General features: G+C 34.6%; 2 protein-coding genes across 2 annotated transcripts; both read right to left on the bottom strand.

Annotated features, from left to right (window-relative positions):
• Positions 1-3,360: 3,360 nt before the first annotated feature.
• Positions 3,361-7,196, bottom strand: LOTGIDRAFT_200268 (hypothetical protein; the record flags this gene model as incomplete). The annotated part of the gene is made up of 9 exons (XM_009049495.1): positions 7,064-7,196; positions 6,602-6,679; positions 6,298-6,357; positions 5,839-5,913; positions 5,210-5,329; positions 4,813-4,878; positions 4,232-4,306; positions 3,803-3,901; positions 3,361-3,414 (listed from the first exon to the last, which is right to left on the bottom strand). Coding segments are annotated over exons 1-9 (714 nt in total), but the record flags the coding sequence as incomplete, so codon positions are not given.
• A 2,384-nt stretch (positions 7,197-9,580) lies between these two features.
• LOTGIDRAFT_59712 (hypothetical protein) lies at positions 9,581-9,913 on the bottom strand (the record flags this gene model as incomplete). Its single annotated transcript, XM_009049496.1, has 1 exon — positions 9,581-9,913. A coding segment is annotated over one exon (333 nt), but the record flags the coding sequence as incomplete, so codon positions are not given.
• Between the last annotated feature and the right edge of the window lie 9,907 nt (positions 9,914-19,820).

Genomic DNA, 19,820 nt, shown 5'->3' on the forward strand with positions numbered 1-19,820 from the left:
TTGCTGCGTGATGTCACTGACTTTATTTAAACCAATCAGCAACTTTCCTGAAATCAAATTTAAAGCTTTCCATATTTCGATGAAATGTAATGAAGTGCTACAATCTACTTTTATTATCGAGCTGTTTTTTAAAACCAAATGAAGTTCCTGGCAGAAGGATAACTTCTTCTTCAGATATTAATGGAAAAGTCTAAAATAGCTTCATTGGCGTATATTTCCCCTTAAGAGAACGCTTCTTAGCCGGTTATTAAAGATCCAAGTAGAAAAGTAAAAAAACCTTACTGGAATCAAAGTTAAAGGTGATGCCACCCTGTCTAGACATCTTGTCTAATGTTAGTTTAGCACCTAGTAACCAACTCTCTAGTCTTTCCTAAAAATATAATCATGTCATTCCCCTTTAATCTTTCATATTGGAGGCGCTTGATTGGTGAGTCCTACACGTTCAGGATTTATCACAACAACTGGGTTTTCAATAAAACAGGTTCAGAACGTGTTCCATTTGTGCCAAAAAAAATAGCAGGTGCTATGGTGAGAAGGAAATAGATGGGAAAATTTTGAATGTGACATATCTACTTTCAGACTGTTCAATTGAAGGCAGAATTGGGACAGATTTATTATCTAAATCTGTCATCTGCTATGGATTGTGTGTCTCATTTCAGCAAGACAATCATAACCAGAAAAGTAGGATGTAAAACTCCATTCATTTCATTTCTTTCTTACCATGTTTCAAATATAGAGTCAATGGTCAGGAATGATGTTAAAGCCAACCTACCTTGAGAAATATTAAATATAAATGACCACTCAATAAGACTTCTTGGTTCATTGGATTATCAGGGCTCTCCTCCGCACATCCTCCCTTCGCAAACACAAATAACTTCTGAGTCATATATCTGGAACGCAAAACAGAAAAAAAAATACTTGAAACATTACTTCTAAAACCAAAACATAGTGGGGTCGCCTGATTGTTGAGTTCTGCACGTTCTGGATTCATGGAATCAACAGAACGTTAAATAAAACAAGTTAGAACAGAGCTCAGAACGTGTTCTACTTGTGCCGAAAAAATAGTAGGAGCAGAGAGAATTCAAAATGGTGGAGAAGGAATTAGAGTTTTACTATTAAATAAGAACTATAGAGAAGTTTAGCTAACACAGCAGATAAGTCTATCCTTTCTGGAACACTTTGGACCCAGGGGTAGGGGGATATTCAAGAATTTTCAGACCAAATTCAAATAAAAACTGAAAAATTTGTCTACTTACACTAAAAAGTTAAATTTATCTTGGTTGTTGTCTAAATGAACACAAATACAACGCCTACAAAAGAAAATATTAAATATTCAATTTAATTAATCTAGCTAACCATATTTTAAATCATGTTCCAAATCTGCACTTGCACAGCTGGTATAATCTGTCACCAGCAAACACACCCCAAATTTTAAGAATAAGCTCTTCCAATCTTACATAGAGTTTATATTGATAGAAAGAATGCATGTGTGGAATAGTTCACTAAAATGTTGAGGGGTGTCAAATAGAAGACTGGAACATACAAACATATCTTGCAATACTTTAACCACACAGCTGTGAGAGGATATAAGAATTGCAAACTTAATGATTCTACATAAAAGGACAGGTCAGCTAATCGTATTTTCGCGAACTTCATAATAATTGGAAAAATTACATGTTTAAGGGACAGATTCGCCATTTTTGGGCCATGCTTTTGGTCTTGAATATATGTAAATAGTCTTCAACAGTACTAGAAATGTACAAAAATCCTATGATTGCTTGAAAAATATCTCAAACTAGGAATTTCATTTTCTATTTCTATATGTCTTTTCTATTTAGTTTAAACATATTTTATTGGAAAATCAAAGGGATTGGATGCAAGTTTCAAGAACTTAGGAAAAATCCGCTCCACACCGTCTTTTCTATATATAACAATGTCTCAAGAAAAGATGAGTCATCTTTTTAACTTTCAAATGCAGATAATTCCTTTAAGCACGTGGATTTGAAGGCTCAAATTTTGACTGTGAACAGTGAACACTATTACTGATTGGCTTGGCTAAAAAGATTCCTGTTTCTGAAAAAGGAACGATTGATAAAACAGATGGTAAACCTGTTAGGGAATTGGTCGTTAAAACTTACTCTAGTAGAAATTCAGCAATTTCTGCGTTGGTAAACCATTCTGGAAGATTTAACTTGACTCTGAATTTTTCACCGATAAAATTTAACATGCTTTCTTTCGTGAATAGTCTCTCTTTTAAAGCTTCTCGTAACATGTTGACTATACATCTGAAATAACATCATGGACATTTTGTTTCATAGTTTTCATTTGCCTTCTCTTCTAATATATATAGGTCCAAATGCATCACCAAACGTCACTATTTTTTCATATCCTTTAGTGAACTTGGCGGTATAAACACTCATGTTGAATCCAGTTTGTCGTCTAGTTACATTAAATCAGAGATGCTCCCTTAGTTTCACTTTGCTGGCACTCGATTGGATAGTTCTGAACAGGTTCCATCTGTCCCAATTCTGAACAATATGAAAGCGGATATGTCACATTCAAAATTTTCCCATCTATTTCCTTTTCCGCCATTTTGAATTCTGTCTGAAACTACTATTTTTTCAACCCACATGGAAATTTGTTTCATTGGTTGATTTTCTTAGTAGTGATTATATCAACCAATCAGATTTCAGAATGTGCAGCCCTGACCAATCGAGCGTCCCCTTCATGTCTATGTCTGCTTGTGATCTAGAATGATTTATGTCACCTACCCTTTAAAATAAGTGTCGTCTTCGTAGCCACGGATCATTTCATTGTAAATATATTTATCAGATACTTCTAACAGGGCCTACAGTATATGAACATTAATAGAGTTTTATATCCTACAGTTCTGTACCTTATTGAATTAATAGCCCTTTAACACCGAACTGCGAACATTTGCAATCCTATGGCAACCAAAAATGTACATGGTTGCCAGAAAGCGTTAAGAAAATGCGAGAAAAAGATCCACTGAAACATATGCGACCAAATTGTGTTCCCAAAGCAAGTTTATATTAAAATCTATGGGCTGGGTTCATTAACTTATTTTGCATTCATAGAGAAGTAACAACACTTGTCTAAAGACATCTTTATTCCGTCTCAATGGCAATTATTGGCAACAATAGCTCCCACTGCACGATATCAAATGGAGTTTTACATCCTAATGTTCTGTATTTTATTGAACTAATGAAATAAAATGCAGTTTCGCATCTCACTTGATAGGGCATTAACTGAGCATGTGAAAAAAAAAATCTAAATCTGTATTCACACGAAAAATACCTTTAAAATAAATATGATTGGTACAAAAAATCTGTCTTTCTGGTGACCAAATTCCAACATGGCAGTTCCATTGGATAAATAATGTAAAATACATGTCTGAAAATGAAAAATAACACCAAAATAATAGCAAAAGTTACCAATAGCAGTATTATTAATACAGACCAAATAAGGGCTTTGAGATTTGATAATATAGTTATTTGAAGTGGTTAACATCCACTGTCTTATAAATAGTTTCCAACAATTTCAGTCAATTCAGTGAAAAAAATTTGTGATTCCATTCACTAACTTATAAAAAATGCGCACTTTTCTGGATTAGCGCCAAGAGTATCAATTCACTGATATATCGTGCCAGAACTAGATGTCAGGACTGACATTGGTTGAGATTATTTAAGATCACTGTTTAGCCAATCAGATTTCAGATGTCTGATTGATACTTCACTGTCATAATGGTGAGGCACGCCCAAAATATAAATTAAGTGCTTACCGATCCTGTTTGGTCATTTCTTACTGACCGAAGCTGTATACCATATTCTGTATAGAATGCTCCTCGTGATTTCCATCCATTTCTCTTTAAACACAATGGCTACAAAATATATGATTCCAAATTTACTTACTATGTGAACCCTATGAAATTCAAAGTAAACATTACTAGCTATGTAGACTCTCTGAAAGGAAAACCGAGTTGACAAACCAAAAAACCATATAAACGTTATTAGCCACGTAGACTCTCCAAAAGAGATATTAAGTTGACAAACCTGTTTGCGTAATTAGCTATGTGGACTCTCTGTAACAGATATTGCATTAACATATACAAAATATTTTAATACCCTTCTAACTAATTCAATACATAGACAGTTCTAGTCAGACATGACTGGTAAATACAGCTAAATTAACAACCCTGATATCAACTCACATAATTTCTTCTCTGCATAATCAACATTCTTACAACCTTCTCTTTTCCATTGACAATAAAATAACCACCCATCTCCTACAAATAGTCAGAATTAATTTATCAGAAGAGTTCATTCTTGTTATCTAATGAGCATTTAGGTAAGTATCAATTGTCAATGAACTGGATGGTTCATTGCAAACAGATGCCAAATTGCCAAATTAATTTCAGGGATACAGTAAATCTTGAGTAAAAAGTGCCTGTGTTGCTTTCTTCATTTACCCCTTCTCACAACGAAACAAGACATCCAATCAGATTCATTTCCTTTTCAATCACATGATCATCACATGATTTATTGACAAATCGGAAAACCACTGACTGTCCCAGAGATTATTTATACCTAGTGTGTCTGTAGCTGGTAGGTGAAACTCAGTCTGTGACAAAAATCGTTAACCCAAACCATTCCGGGTGACGGCTTGCATTGGATAGTTCCAAAAAGATGTGACTGCCCCTCATTGCTAATGACATCCATCACTCAAATTAGCTACAAGCTGGTAAGACAAATATGAAGTTAATTCTTTCCATACGAAACAAGATAGACCTACCTCCATCTCTTCACCATGTTTAACCAACTCTTTAGGAGGTAAACCATGAAGGTTACAGGCTTCAGACTACAATAAATACCAGCTACATTAAAGGGATTGTAAAGATGTTTTCTAAATTTGTTGTGTATCGGGGACACTGATAGCATCAATTTGCATCATTCCGATATTTAATCAGATGTCTGTGGTTCCTGCAATTCCACTAAAACTAAGTGTTTGATGTTGTCACTAATCTAGAGGGGCTTTATGTGATCAATCAAGTCATAGACAACGTGGACAATCCAAAATAGCTTTGACTCCCTACTAAACCATGATATGTATGCATCTTTTTTTTTACAGTGAAATATATCAACAAATGTTATTAGCTATGTGGACTCTACAGAATAATTAGTATCCTCACCTTCACCATGATGGGAATTTGTCCTATAATACGATCTAACTGACAGATCAATTTATCATTCATATAACAGTTGATAGAAACCTGTAGACTTCCTTTATACGTTGTTCCTTTCTCACGACACTGTAAATACAATAATAAAATATAATTCAGTCAGTTTGAATTAGAGATGTACTTGATAGGATCTGGGGGGCTCTTGATTGGTGAGTTCTGCATGTTCAGGATTCATGAAATTTACGTTCAATAAAACAAGTTAGAACAGAGTTCAGAACGCAATCCATATGTGCCGAATAAATAGTAGGTGCAGACTGAATTCAAAATGGCCGAAAAGAAAATAGATGGGAAAACTTGAATGTGACATATTCCAGAACTGTTCGATTCATGGCAGAGTTGGAACAGACGGAACCTGTTCAGATCTCGCCAATCGAGCGCTACCATGGTTTTCATTGAGAGATGGAAACTACCAACTTGGTGAGTCTTATCAAAGCCTAACAGAGAGCAATGCTTGAAAAGATTGACAGGAACTTGGAGAATTTGATACTCTGTCAATATCTTGATATGAGCATTTCTCCAGTATGATCTGATAAGTTTAAATGACCAGTTCACATAAAGGAATCAGGAATCGAACGTACCTCAGTGGGATAAACTCTCTGTGTTGTAACTCCAACATTGGTCTGGTTAACTCTCGGTGAGCGAATTATACCTCCCTGAAAAAAATGATTCATCACAACCTCTTAAAATTTATTTCTGTCTGTCTAATAAACTATGAAACTTTAAACATTTTGGCAGAAATTTTGGTCCATCAGTCAAAGTTGATAGTGGGAATTAGGGGTTTTGGGTGGCTGAATAAAAAATGGGTCAAATCACTTAATTTAAGTGGAATTGCAGGAACCACAGATGTCTGATTGAAAATTCAAATGGTGCAAATTGATGCTATCAGTGTTCCTGATACACATAAAAAAATTTAGAAAACCTTTTCACAATCCCTTTAAGTTGTAAATTTTGGGTATTGTGTAGATATCCTTGCAGTATAACAGCAGTCCCCTACATCACCAGGACCACAAATCAATGTTGAAGGAAACTTTACTTACAGTTATAGCCAAGGCCAGTCTTTCACCTGTTGATATACTAAACTCTATTGGTTTCAAATCCTACAACAAAAATACAGTACACTAACAATATACATGATCAATTGAGTACAGAAAAATTTTTTATCTGAAGCACTGGCCAGTGCATCGATATGCCTTACTTGAGTCTAATTGAAAGGAATTATAACAATAGTCCATACGTCCAGTTTTCAAAGAAAATCACAATAGTTAGAAGGCTGATGCTGGCAAAACTTTCTTCATTGCACACTGCATGGTCTGGGCTCCTCAGAAACGGTGGTGGACTTACCTTAATGGCGTTTCGCAATCCTTCGTGTAACATATAGTTAAACGATCCCACATGTGGTTTGGTGACATCTTGTAGTAGCTGAAAATGATTAAAAATTATCAGCTTGAAAATGGAGCTCTATAGTCATAAGCATGTTTTATTTTGTTTCTGTACTCCCTGATTTTCAAGGGAAAATGAAATGGTTCAAATAGAGGCAATGAGCATAAGGTAGAACAATTTTTAAAAATGTCATCCACATCTTTCAAGGCATAGCATAGCTGCAAAGCAAAGCCCATACCACACTCTCTGCCCTGGAGTCCTATGCCGCTCCTAAAATCTATTCATAAAAGATGATGGATATGACATGAATCGTTAACTAAGCGTGATCAACATGGAGCTCACAATTCGCAATTGCTAAACCGAAAGTAGAAATATTCAGATTTGCGATAACTAAAAAGAAATACTTTAAATCATCCTGATTACCGCATTTTGGTTTTCTTTTGGTTTCCCAAAGTGTTTATCAGTTAAATTTTTAAAACTTGGCTCTTTCCTTTGGGAATCAGAAGACATTTCAATCGTTGATCAACTCGTTTGTTTCCTTTAAGCCATGTGTTTTTCGTTACTTCCGGTAAAATGACAACAAACAAGCATTTCCTCCCTTTGGTCATATTTTAAAGATGTGTTCCTACCATTGAGAAATATTTTCTAATTGCATAAGACAGTGGACTAGTGTGAAAAAAGTTGCTGTTAGAGCATAATTCTAATTCATTTCTATGGGGCCAATTATAGCCTGATTATTGAGAGCTCATCTCATGCACGATTACGTTATTCTTATCGAACTTTAAGATTGTGGTAGACGCATAGAGTTATGAATAGTTATTATAGGCATATACATCTATGGGTAGACGCGTGTTTGCTAACCTGAGATAAATATTCTGAGTTTTCAACCCGGATTACGGTTATATAAAAGACGTTTTTCTAGTCTTTGTATGTGTATCAGCTTTTCTGTCTTTGTATGTATGTGTATTGGGTTTTCTAGTCTATGTATGTGTATTGGGTTTACTAATCTATGTATGTGTATTGGGTTTTCTAGTCTATGTATGTGTATTTGGGTTTTCTAGTCTATGTATGTGTTTTGGGTTTTCTAGTCTTTGTATGTGTATCAGCAGTGCTTACAGGGGCTCTCTCATTTTCTATCCTCTGTTTGTGTGTCGGGGACAGTTATAGCTAATATTTACATCACTATAATCTTTTAGTTCTTTGTTTGTATATCAGAAATATTTATAGCTTCTTTTCGCACCATTCAAGCCAAATGATATATAAGATAATGACGTCACAATTCTGTTAATTTTTTTTTTCTGGAATAACGGGAATCGCGCAATCGGAATGATACATATAGAAGCTATACACACTATTAGAAATTTCTTGTAATTTTTACGATAGAAAACTGCCAGTCAATATACAAGTATTATCAATGCACATACTTGTAAACTATGTAAACCTATTTTATGTCTTTCTTTAAGAATAGCGTACGGTGCCTGGTGCCCAGTGGCTCAATTAGAAGGCTTCCCCCTGGGAAATATTCTTTAAAAACAAGGAAACAATATTGCCCATGGTAGGGCCCCCGCATAAGTTGTGAACAATTTTTATAATTGTGTGTTAACCTGCTAGATACTTACTTTCGTACACTTAATTTTATTTTTCTTGGAGTGGGGCCCCTTTAGGGGTGGAGAACCGTGGACTTGTACAAACCAGTCCCTATGGTGGTTGAGCCAATGCCGGTACGGCGTGGGATTAGCTATACAGGAGAATAAAGAAAGTGGATGTAATGCGTCGCCACTCGTCTATTCGCAAAAGGTAAAACACAGAATATAGTGGGAAGACACACATTGGTTTTAATCAAATATAATTCTTATACATAATGTCATTTATATATTTCATTAAGTACATCAAATATATCTACATCATTGTTAATATTAAGTATAATAATTGCACATTAAAATATCACGATATAAGTATATAAGGCTATAATAGTACATGTAAAAGGTATGTTGTTATATAGTCCGTTTTTTTTTAAGGTCGGGGAACAGGCCAGGCGAGTAGCCAGACTTGATTGTTCGGGGTAGGGGGAGGGGGGGGGGGGGGGCAAGTAATATATCCAGAGGAGCAATGGTGTATGGTATTTAGTTGCAGAAATGGAATTGGTCGGTTGTAAGAATTTTCAGGAGGCAATCCCCCATGTAATATCATTATTGTACAAAAATAATGCTGAAATGTAATAAAGACTATTTCGGTATGATATCACCATACTACCAGTAACTTAAACAATGGTTGTTCGTACACATCGTTAGTTAACACTACGCTGAATACGTAAACGTTTTGACACATACGGCCTTTTCATTCAGCCCTTTGGGACTTATTTCCATAAATAACACAAAACCACACAATACCGCAGAATAACTGACATTTTTTAATGTTTTTGGCCGAGGTTCTGATTTAAACATGCGGTGTATTAACATCAAAGAGACCGGTCGTAGAATGAATCATTCCAAGCCCTTGCTCTAAAGCTGGTTCCGGCTGGAAATCAGCAAGGTCATCCGGCAGAGAGTAGACGCAACACTCCTGTGTACTGCTATCAACACCTGCCTGTCCGTAACCACTTCCGCTATTGCTATAATTAGTATCACACACAGAGGAAATATCGCAAGATCGTACAAACTGAGCTGTCATTGATCCGGTCGGGAAAGACGCTTCTCGACTCACTCCATACACAGGGCTGGTATTTCTTTGCAGGGCAAGGCAGTGAGTAGATAAAGGCACGGGAGGGTGGGGAACGGAATACTGATATGGTGAGAGTTGTGTCGACGTTATCTGACGCTGCTGGACACAATGCGGAGAATCCATTATGGCGGGAAAAGGGGAATAAGGGTCATGGTTCAACGGAGGCGGAAAACCAATCCCGTTTTCATACATAAAGGGGTAAGGCTTTTGGTAAGGCGACTCTGGAAGGAGTGTTCTTGGATTAAGCTGTAGGCAACCGGCAACCATGTTCATCGTGTTTTGAGACAGACCTTTAGACAACGACTTAGCAAACGACACGCTATCCGGACGGACACCATTTTTCAAAATGTCTGCCAAGGAAAAAATATAATTTCTAGCAAGGCGAAGAGTTTCTATCTTTGACAGTTTTTGTGTTTTGGAATAACAAGGCACGTGTCGGCGCAGGTCATCCAAGGCATGGTTTAACCCATGCATTCGACTTCTTTCTCGACTATTTGCCTTGTAACGTCTGATTTTTAATTTCGCCACTCTGGCTTTAGTCATTTTCTTTTTCTTCGGTCCACGTTTCTTTGGAACTTTGGGACCATCAGATAGTTCGTCGATTCGGCTTTTTCTGCCTTGGCCAGATTTTTTGCTTTTGTCCGATTTTTTCTCACAATCTCCAGTCGTCGAATCCGGTTGTTCATCCAAGTCGGAAAATTCTTCGTCATCTTCTTCATCCGAGGGAATATCAAGCTCGTCGAGGTCCACGTCCAAACTGAATTCGTCTTCTTTGATAGGCATCGTGATACTGAAAATAGAGAATAATATCATTATCAGGTGTCCTTTCAGTAACCCAATAAGGAAAAGAAAAAGAATGGGTGGGCGTAAAACTCATGTAATTATCAGTTTCTTGAAATGGTGTGAGTCAGGGGTGACTATTCGCACCTTCACTCTTAACCTTTTCTAACGATAAACTATTTTTTCACTAATTTGCTTATAAAAGATTGATCAAGAGAATACACGGACAACAGTATACCATTTCGTGTATTTATTTATATTTAATTTTTTGACATAAGAATTAACCTAAGACTGATACTTATTTTTTTTTTAATAAAAATAATGCCATGTGTCCCTTTTTCTTTCCGCTTTTGAAAATGGATGGTTATTTTTTCTATGAATAGCAGGAATGATTGGTATTAGTTAATCATGAACCTATTGTTTAGAAACATGGACAGATGGGCCAGTCGCTTAATAGCAGGGCTCGGCTCGCTTCGTTACATTTTCATAATAACGCCACCAAATTCTTATTGGCCTTCGCTGTAATCAAATGACAAGCGGAGCTCTCGATAAATGACGAGATTTGACGTGACTTAATTAGTTAATAATTACAGGAATAGTAGTCCCGATTACCCAGCGACTAGGGACTAATCAATGTTTTTAGTTAACATACGTCTGGGTGATCTCGACTATTAATTTGTCACTTAATTTGTTGCACTAATCCACTTTAATTTCCCACTGCAAAATATTTCATCAAATACTGAGGCATTTTATGAAATATTTTTTCTTCACAGGCTAAGTGTCTGATCGGAAGTGACGTTAATGTATATTTTTAAATGAAGTTTAAATAATTGAAGCTGTACACCCTATTTTCTTCACTTTAGTAGGTGAATCGGTGATTTATAAAATTATCAACGCACAACCATTATAAAGAGTATGAATTGATCAATTGTTATGCCAAAGTTTGGACATATGTCTTAAACTCTATAATAATTTTCAAGTCGATTCGTACTATGAATTATAAATGGAACGATGGGGTCTACTTATTCCTGACGTAACTTCTTAACGAACTAACGTAACATTGCGTAATACACTTCACTTTGAAGTGCATTAGTCAATCATTAACTTCACGAGCTCAATATTTGGTTCTTAAAGAGATGGTTTGTTCCCACTTTCCCGGCAGATTGTCCGAATAAAATGAAAATATCAGCTCATTAGTAGGATTTTATCTGCCCTTATCCGTATAACCCAACTAATCCGGATTAGAAAAATTTACTCCGGATAATCTGCCGGGAAAGTGGGAACACCCCGGACAAAAAGTCCATTTGATTTTGGATGAATTTCCCATTCATAAGAGACAGGTGTATGGTCGGCAATCCGTGCCAAAATTGTCTGTGTGATTTGTATCTGATACAAGACTTCATTCGGTTTGGGCAAAGTTTGTCTTCCCTGTAGACTAATAAGAAAAAAAAAATTCAAATTCAAAAATTGCATTGGATGATTTATCCAAATAAAAGGGATTGTAGAGAGGTCTTTCTAAAGAAAATTTTTTATATGTATCGGGGACACTGATAGCATCCATTTGCATCATTCCAATTTTCAATCAGACGTCCGTGGTTTCTGAAATTCTACTAATTTTAAGTTTTTTTTATGACGTTACTAATGGCGAAGGTGTTTTCTTGTGTGATAAAGCATATTTTGCGATTAGTGAAGTCATCAAATGCTTAGTTTTAGTGGAATTGCAGGAACCACAAAAGTCTGATTGAAAATTGGAATGGTGCAAATTGATGCTATTAGTATCTCTGATACACATATTTTTTTTTAGAAAACCTCTTTAGATTCACTTTAAGATTAATTCTAGTTATTGAAGAATCAAGGATTTAAACATTAAAATCTTTATTGTTGTCGACCCATAATTTTGGATTGTGGATTATGATTTTAGAATAATGTTTTGGGCTAATAAATTGAATGAATATTAATTAGGAATCTATTTTTAATTACCAATTAATTATTCAAAACAGTCATTAAACCTAAATTAATTAGATTGGGTAAATATGGCTAAATGGAGAGAACAAATAGCGCCCTTGAGTAATTTGTCGCCGGAAATCGTCTGTCAAGACAATGGAAACCAGAAAATTGGCCATGGAACTGACAGAATTGTTCCAACTCCTTGAATGTGACAAAACATTAATTTATTGACCTCTTGACCCCTCTTCCTTAATTAGATTACCCCTAAAAGTAAAAATCAATAAACCGAGGAGCAGAAAAGTGGGACGGAAAACTCCACTATCTTAATTTGATAAACTGTAATAGAAAAGTACTTGAAACAATAAAATTTCTACGAGACGCAATAGAAGTAATTTATTGCTGGTTTCCCCTGCTCAGTCAATGACAAAGTCAACAGAAGCATAATTAGATTTGAAGTACAGATTCATTGTCCATTCGTCAATTCTCGGTAGTTTCCGTAAATTTGAATCTGATGCAGAGCGATTAGCGTAACTTTGATTCAACGTCTTTATGTCCAGCTTATAGACATTGTTAGGGAGAGGCGTTTTTCATTTTTGGAATAAGGGGTTAAGAACGAAAACGTGCCTCGAAATGGTTTTGTCTTCAGTGGATCAAATCTCAAACACTTTGGGCCCGACCCGATGCATACTGTACGAAGCCGTATAGCCCCTATCTTTGTCGAACAAACGGATGGTGTGCGGTGATGTCCTACTCTTTCGGGAAAGTATATCGGGTATCGGGCAACATTCTGACCATTCGGCAATCCCGGCAGTTTCCGTATAGATGAATCTGATGCTGCAGAATTCTAGTCTAGCGTAACTTTCCTTGAATGGCATTTTAACCAGTGATTGTTGTTCCATAAAGCTGTGTCTATATAGCGTAACTTTCACGGAAGCCGTTTGTGTCCTGACATGCCTTGTCGAATAAAGTGTCGTCAAAAGGTACTCAACTGTGCACTGTAGGTGTAAGACACATTTGTTATATAAAAGAAACTTTTGCGCTATATTTTTTGAAGAATACGAATTGGATCTATTCGATAGCAGGCTAATATGGTGGGTTTGATGTAGTCTCGACCGAACCGCGATGCACCTGAACAAAATCCCTTCAAACAAAATCATGTCATTACTCACAAACTCACGAATAAAACTCCAGAAAAAAATGATGGAATAATGAATAAACAATAGGAAACACCAGACATCGAGAAAAATCATTCTTTACACCAATGAATGTCCAATTGTTATTTTTTCTTCGCTTTTCTCGCGTTTTTTCCTGTGGCCATCTGTTCACTATTTTGATCGTCTGCTCTCCAAGGCAATTACAAGGGAGATAATCTAATTATTTTGACAATTTGTTATCAAGTTTTAATGTTGTCTTTTAAACAATCCACATTCGTTTTAATCAGAGTTAGTGTGAAATATTTATTCTAGCGTGTCACAAAATTAGGTTTTTCATTCATTTATTCAATTTTACAATCTGCCATTCTTTCATTCATTCATTCATTCATTCATTCATTCATTCATTCATTCATTCATTCATTCATTCATTCATTCATTCATTCAATTTTACAATCTGTCATTCATTCATTCATTTATTCAATTTTACAATCTGTCATTCATTGTTTCATTCATTCATTCATTTATTCAATTTTAAAATTTTACAATCTGTCATTCATTCATTTATTCATTCATTCATTCATTCATTCATTCATTCATTCATTTATTCAATTTTACAATCTGTTATTCATTCATTCATTCATTCATTCATTCATTAATGTCCAATGAAATGTAATTTAGTTTCACTCCTTACTATATGATATATACTTATTGGCCCAATGGAGTCTCTTACTGTCTTGTGCTTAATATGTCCAGTGAAATGAAATGGAATTTAGTTTCACACCTTACTATATGGTATACCTATTGGCCCAATGGAGTTTCTACTGTCTTGTGCCTGATATGTCTAGTGAAATGAAATCGAATTTAGTTTCAGACCTTACTATTTGGTATACCTATTGGCCCAATGGAGTTTCCTCCTGTCTTGTGCCTGATATGTCTAGTGAAATGAAATGGAATTTAGTTTCACACCTTACTATATGGTATACCTATTGGCCCAATGGAGTTTCCTACTGTCTTGTGCCTGATATGTCTAGTGAAATGAAATGTAATTTAGTTTCACACCTTACTATATGGTTTACTTATTGATCCAATGGAATTTCCTTTATGTCTAGTGAAACGAAATGTAATTTTGTGTCCTACATTTCATTTCTTTGGACTAATGAAATTAAATGAAGTTTAATCTCACTCTTATGTTACTGATTGAACAAATGAAATGAAATGTAGTTTTACTTCCTATTGTTCTATACCTAATTGTACCAATGAAATTAAATGGATTTTGGTCTCATGAAATGAAAATTTTATACCAATGAAATGGAATGGAGTTTTTAAGTCCCACTGCTTTTTTCCTAATTAGGCTAATGGCGACGTTATATCTAAGTAGGACTAGACCTTTAAAAATATAATGAGTAAGGAATAGAGAATATTGACACAACACTTGTCAGCTAATAACATGAATTATATCAAAGTTATAAAACTGACATTCTGACTGTAATATTTTATAATTTAACCACCTACTTCTTAAATCGATCTAATTATTGATATTTCTTAAAGGTATAGCCTACAGTTAATTATTTCTGCCTTTTAGTTTTGAAAATAAATCATATCATTTTTCGTTTAAAGGGACAATTTTTGCCATTTTCGAGGGTGGATTTTGGTCTTGAATATCTGTAAATAGTCTTCAGAAGTAATAGAAATGAACGAAAATCGCATAATTCCATCAAAAATATCTCAACTAGGAATTTAACTATATATGGCTTTTCTTTATAGGCCTATGGCAGGGTCTTAACTTTCGAACGCGGATAATTTTCGACACACATGGACTTGAAGGCTCAAATTTTGACTTTGAGTTTTGTTCAATATCACTGATAAGCTAAGCATAAAAAAAATCCCGTCTTTGGGACTAAGGTACGTTTGGTCAATCGGATAGCAAAACCCATCCCTTTAAAGTGTAAAAAGAAAATTATTCTTGGTATTTTCTTAATTCGAAACAATGAGTCATGCAAATTCTAACATGCAATGGAATTTCAGCCAATTAGTGCTCTAATGATGGTATATCACAGGGTTCACTTTTGTGACCATTATTATTTAACTTATTAATAAATGAACTTTTAACGCTAAAATGTATTGGGGAATACTAAATCCATGGGCTTGCATAAACCTTTAAAGGTTTAAAAATTTCTAGATATTCACAAAGCGCATTTAATTTAAGAGCTAAATGGGATACTCATAATGTCATGGGAACCGATATTGGAAAGAGTTAGCTTACAGCAACCACCTTTATCGATAGGTATAACGCAGGGGGCACTTGTAAGACCAATAATGTTGAGCAAACCAAATAATGGATTTTTAACTCAAATTAAAAAAATTCTGGAGGCTTTTATGAACTTTTATCAGTGAAAACACTTAACATATCGAATTAAAATGGTAGAAGCAACATTTATATTCGTCAGAAACTATTTATTCTAATTATTTCAAACCACGTCCCACAACATAAAAACTTTTAATGTTAAAACTAAGAGTGTTGAACCAATTTAATTGCATTGTCTAGAAACGCCCTATTTTGCCAAGTATTAAAACAAGGCTGCGTTCCCCGAATCCCTTGGGACCCGAATGACTAAAATGATTCACTGTTTACGGCCCAGCAAGATGAGTCAAGCATATCGGTTGTCCCCTAATCTAGAATATCATCAGCCCTTTGAGAATTTATTTATTGCGACATGTATTTGATCTGGTTTTCGATTAGATTAATATTTTTTAGAGATAATTCGAAGCTTAATGTCGGAGTGTAGGACTTCGGGTATAACATAGTCAGAGTGACCCTATCCAAGAGTGTCGAAGAGGAATTACCATTTTTAAGGACAATAGTGCAGTCGTCGAGATGCGGACCAGTAACACCTATACTTTGTTGGAGAAGTCATCCCCCCCACCCCCCCCCCCCCCCCCAAAAAAAAACCTATTCTCGTGAAAAAACCTATTCTCGATTCAAATCCTTCCTTGCCTCGGACTAGTGGTATAGGCTATAGTTATGCCCATCCGGTCCTTGTTGACTCGGCCAGATATACTGCACTGAGAAGAAAGTCCATTTCAAAGAAATCCGAGCGCATATATGTCAATGATATTATACCTTTGTTTGCAACCGCATCTTAAGCAATATGTTTGAAGTTAAAATACCAATTTTTATTAAAAGCCCAGTCCTATAATTTCTCCTTAAATAACGGAACACCATTTTATGGTACACGCTACTACTACTATAACTACTTTGGAGTAGTATAACATAAAATTGTGTTCCGTTATTTAATGTGATCTCTGGCTCTAACCCTTAATGTCGCTTAAGTAATAATATCTCTTGACCTATGCTACCTTTGAATAGAGGAGAAAATCGTAATAAAAGAAAATGTCACAAAGTTCAAATTTCAAAAGTCAGCGTTATTGTCAAACCGATACGGTCTTATCTGATTTGGAAATAAAATGCTTCCTATCTCAGAAACCCAATATATTTGGTTTCATATACGCGACGACACGTGGTTTGAGATGACTGAACAGATGTGAAACTGCAGATCAAAGCAGACGACAAGTTCATGGCGAGGCTACGGCACGTGCGTCTCCATTCAGGTGCATAAAGCGCCACCAACGGCTAGATTAGGAGTAATTGACTAATGATAGCCCTTGTTACATGAAATTATGATATTTTGATCACTTCCAATCTCATCGATGATTACTTCCATTTCAAAACAAGCAAACCAAGTTTTCTTTCAATTCTATTTCTATATTTAGCCTTTTTTATATATGAGTCTCAAGAAAAAACGAGTCGTCATTTTAACTTTCAAACGCGGATAATTCTGGAGACACATAGATTTGAGGGCTCGTTTCTGAGACCTAAGGTACGATTGGTTAATGTAATGAAGAACCTGTCCCTTTAATCTATATGCAGTGAGAGTTATAAGGTAGGCTAATTGAAACGAAATATTAAAGAAACTACATTTCAGCTATGAATCCTTTCAGATGGTTTGTAATTGTAAGATGGCATCAAATGTAGCCTACTGAAAGGAAACATCTATTGTATATAATTTGTTAACAGTCAATATTACATAATGAAAAGATTAATGAAGAAAATTTCCCAGTCAATAAATAAGATATGTAGATGACGAAACAAAAATGAGGAATAGAAATAATTTCAAAGATTTTCATGAATAATTGAAAATATTTATGGGTTTTTGGGTTATAAATATGAAATTTCAAACGAAATAAACGAATGGAAAAAACAAAAAAACGAAACAATCATTTAATTCTATATACAAATATGAATAATAATTTAAACATAAAAAAAATGAAAAAAATAAATAATAACTGAAAAAAACAAATGATTTCATTCGCAAAGCAAAAATGTAAACATGTATTAATTAAGGAATAATTAATAAAAGTACTTTATTTAAGTAATTAAAACGAAATTTAAACTAATAGAAAGGAGTTCATAAGTTATTTGGTAATGAAATTGGAAAAGGACAAAAAATATTCGAAGCCGAGAAATCAGTCAACACAAATAAAACTTTTATTCAAAACTAAAAATCAATATGAATTATTCCATCATTAAATGAATTGAATAATGAATAAAATATCAATTTTGAATAAAAAAAAATAATAATAAAAAAAAAGATTTGTTGTACCATAATTGATTGAATAATCAAAACAAACGAATAAATAAATACAAATATTGAATTAAAACAAAACAAAACAAAACAAAACAAAATAAAAAACACAATCAAAGAAATTGTATATTTTATAAAAAATTTTAAAAGTTATAAATAAATACGTTGTTATAAATGCATATTAACTTACCTTAGAATTTTAAATTTTTCCAAAATTAGTTTAAAAATATCGTCAGTACTAAAGCATAATCACTTTGAATAGTTAAGGCTATCAAGACATTCGAGTCATGTTCAGTTCCGTTAGTCGCAGGATTATCACACATGGCCGTCCATAACATTTATTATATCTCATGGCTTCTACCCTGATTATTATGCAAATAAACCCAGTCGAATAGAAATACTCCGCCGTCGACCGCACCACTCCTCTCACATCTGTCACTATTTTGGAACCATTATCAATAACGCCCGTGTATTCCTCCGCCATATGCCAATAACGGTAAATATATTGATTAGTAATTTTTGCTTCAATTCTTTGATTTGTGATATTTCGCTCTGACTTTTTCAAATTGAACTTATGATCAGCTTGAATTATAATATTTTTTTTTGTTAGTATAAAACATTTTCTTTGATTTTTTTTATTATCGGTCCATTGAATTAAATCAGGACTTTTTTTTTGAAAATGTATAACTATTTTCTCTGAAAGTAAATGAAATTACATTTGTCTTGAAGAGATTGTAAAGAAGTTTTCTAAATTCTGCATGTGAATCGGGGACACTGATAGCATCAATTTGCAATTTTCAATAGGATGTCTGTGGTTCCTGCAATTTCTACTAAAACTAACCTTTTTGTTATGTTACTAACCACGAAATACTTGTTTCACATTATAAGGTCATTCGCGATTTCTAGACTAAGTATTATTAGACTTAAACTACAAATGATATCCCATTGAAAACGTCAAAAACAATCATACATAGACACCTATTTCATTTCAAAATTAGACTGCCATATCCAAAGGTTTCCGCATGACCAATCTATTTCAAATTTGCAAAGTTAAGACACATAATATAATAAAGATTCATTGAAATTTGTCGATTTTAAAAAAAAAAAAGTCAAAATTAAAGAGAGATATTCGGAGTTTTCTGACAACAAAAGTTTGATACTAGAATTCGTTTTTAAATATTGAATATGGGATTTAAGGCTTAAAAAGGGATTTGGAATTTCATAACGTTACGTTAACGATATTATAATTTTGTTTGCACACCTTGGTTGTAAATGAAGGTACGTGACAGGGTTAAGGCACGGGTTTAAAAAGGGATTTAAGATTGGGAGTTTTAAGGCGCCGTAATAGTTTTAATAAATCCCCCCCCCCCCCAAAAAAAATGGCGAATCTGTCCCTTTAAAGGATAGCGGCGTAATCATGTAATGATATACTGTATAGGCCTAAACGAAAGCTATAGATCAAGTGGCCTTTTTTATGATTTTTAAAGACACATTCTATAAAGTTGTGCACTCTACTATATGTATAGTTTTTGATTTTTTTGTTTGTTTCTAATACCTTAATGGAAATTCAAAATCATGGACAGTACAGTGTTAGAAATTATCCCCAAACGACCTCACTCGGGGGGTTAAAACACGAAAACAATAATTATGGTACCTCTTGACGCCTAGTTTTATTAGTCTAACGCGTGAAGACCCGAGGCTATTAACATACTGAACCGCGCACCAATTTTCATCCGACAAGACATTGGTTCGTCAATTCCCTTGATGGCACTCTCAGTTTGAGTTGTCATCTTTGTCTCAGAGAAGACGTTTGGTCTAATGGTCAGGGAATATAGACCAAGCACGAGTAAAACAATTTCATAATATTTTATCGTTTATCGTCAGTCAAACGTGGGCTACTGTCGTCTTAGCAAATGTTATTTTATTTCACACTGT

The sequence above is a fragment of the Lottia gigantea genome (assembly GCF_000327385.1).
Source record: "Lottia gigantea unplaced genomic scaffold LOTGIsca_137, whole genome shotgun sequence".
Lineage (NCBI taxonomy): Eukaryota > Metazoa > Mollusca > Gastropoda > Lottiidae > Lottia > Lottia gigantea.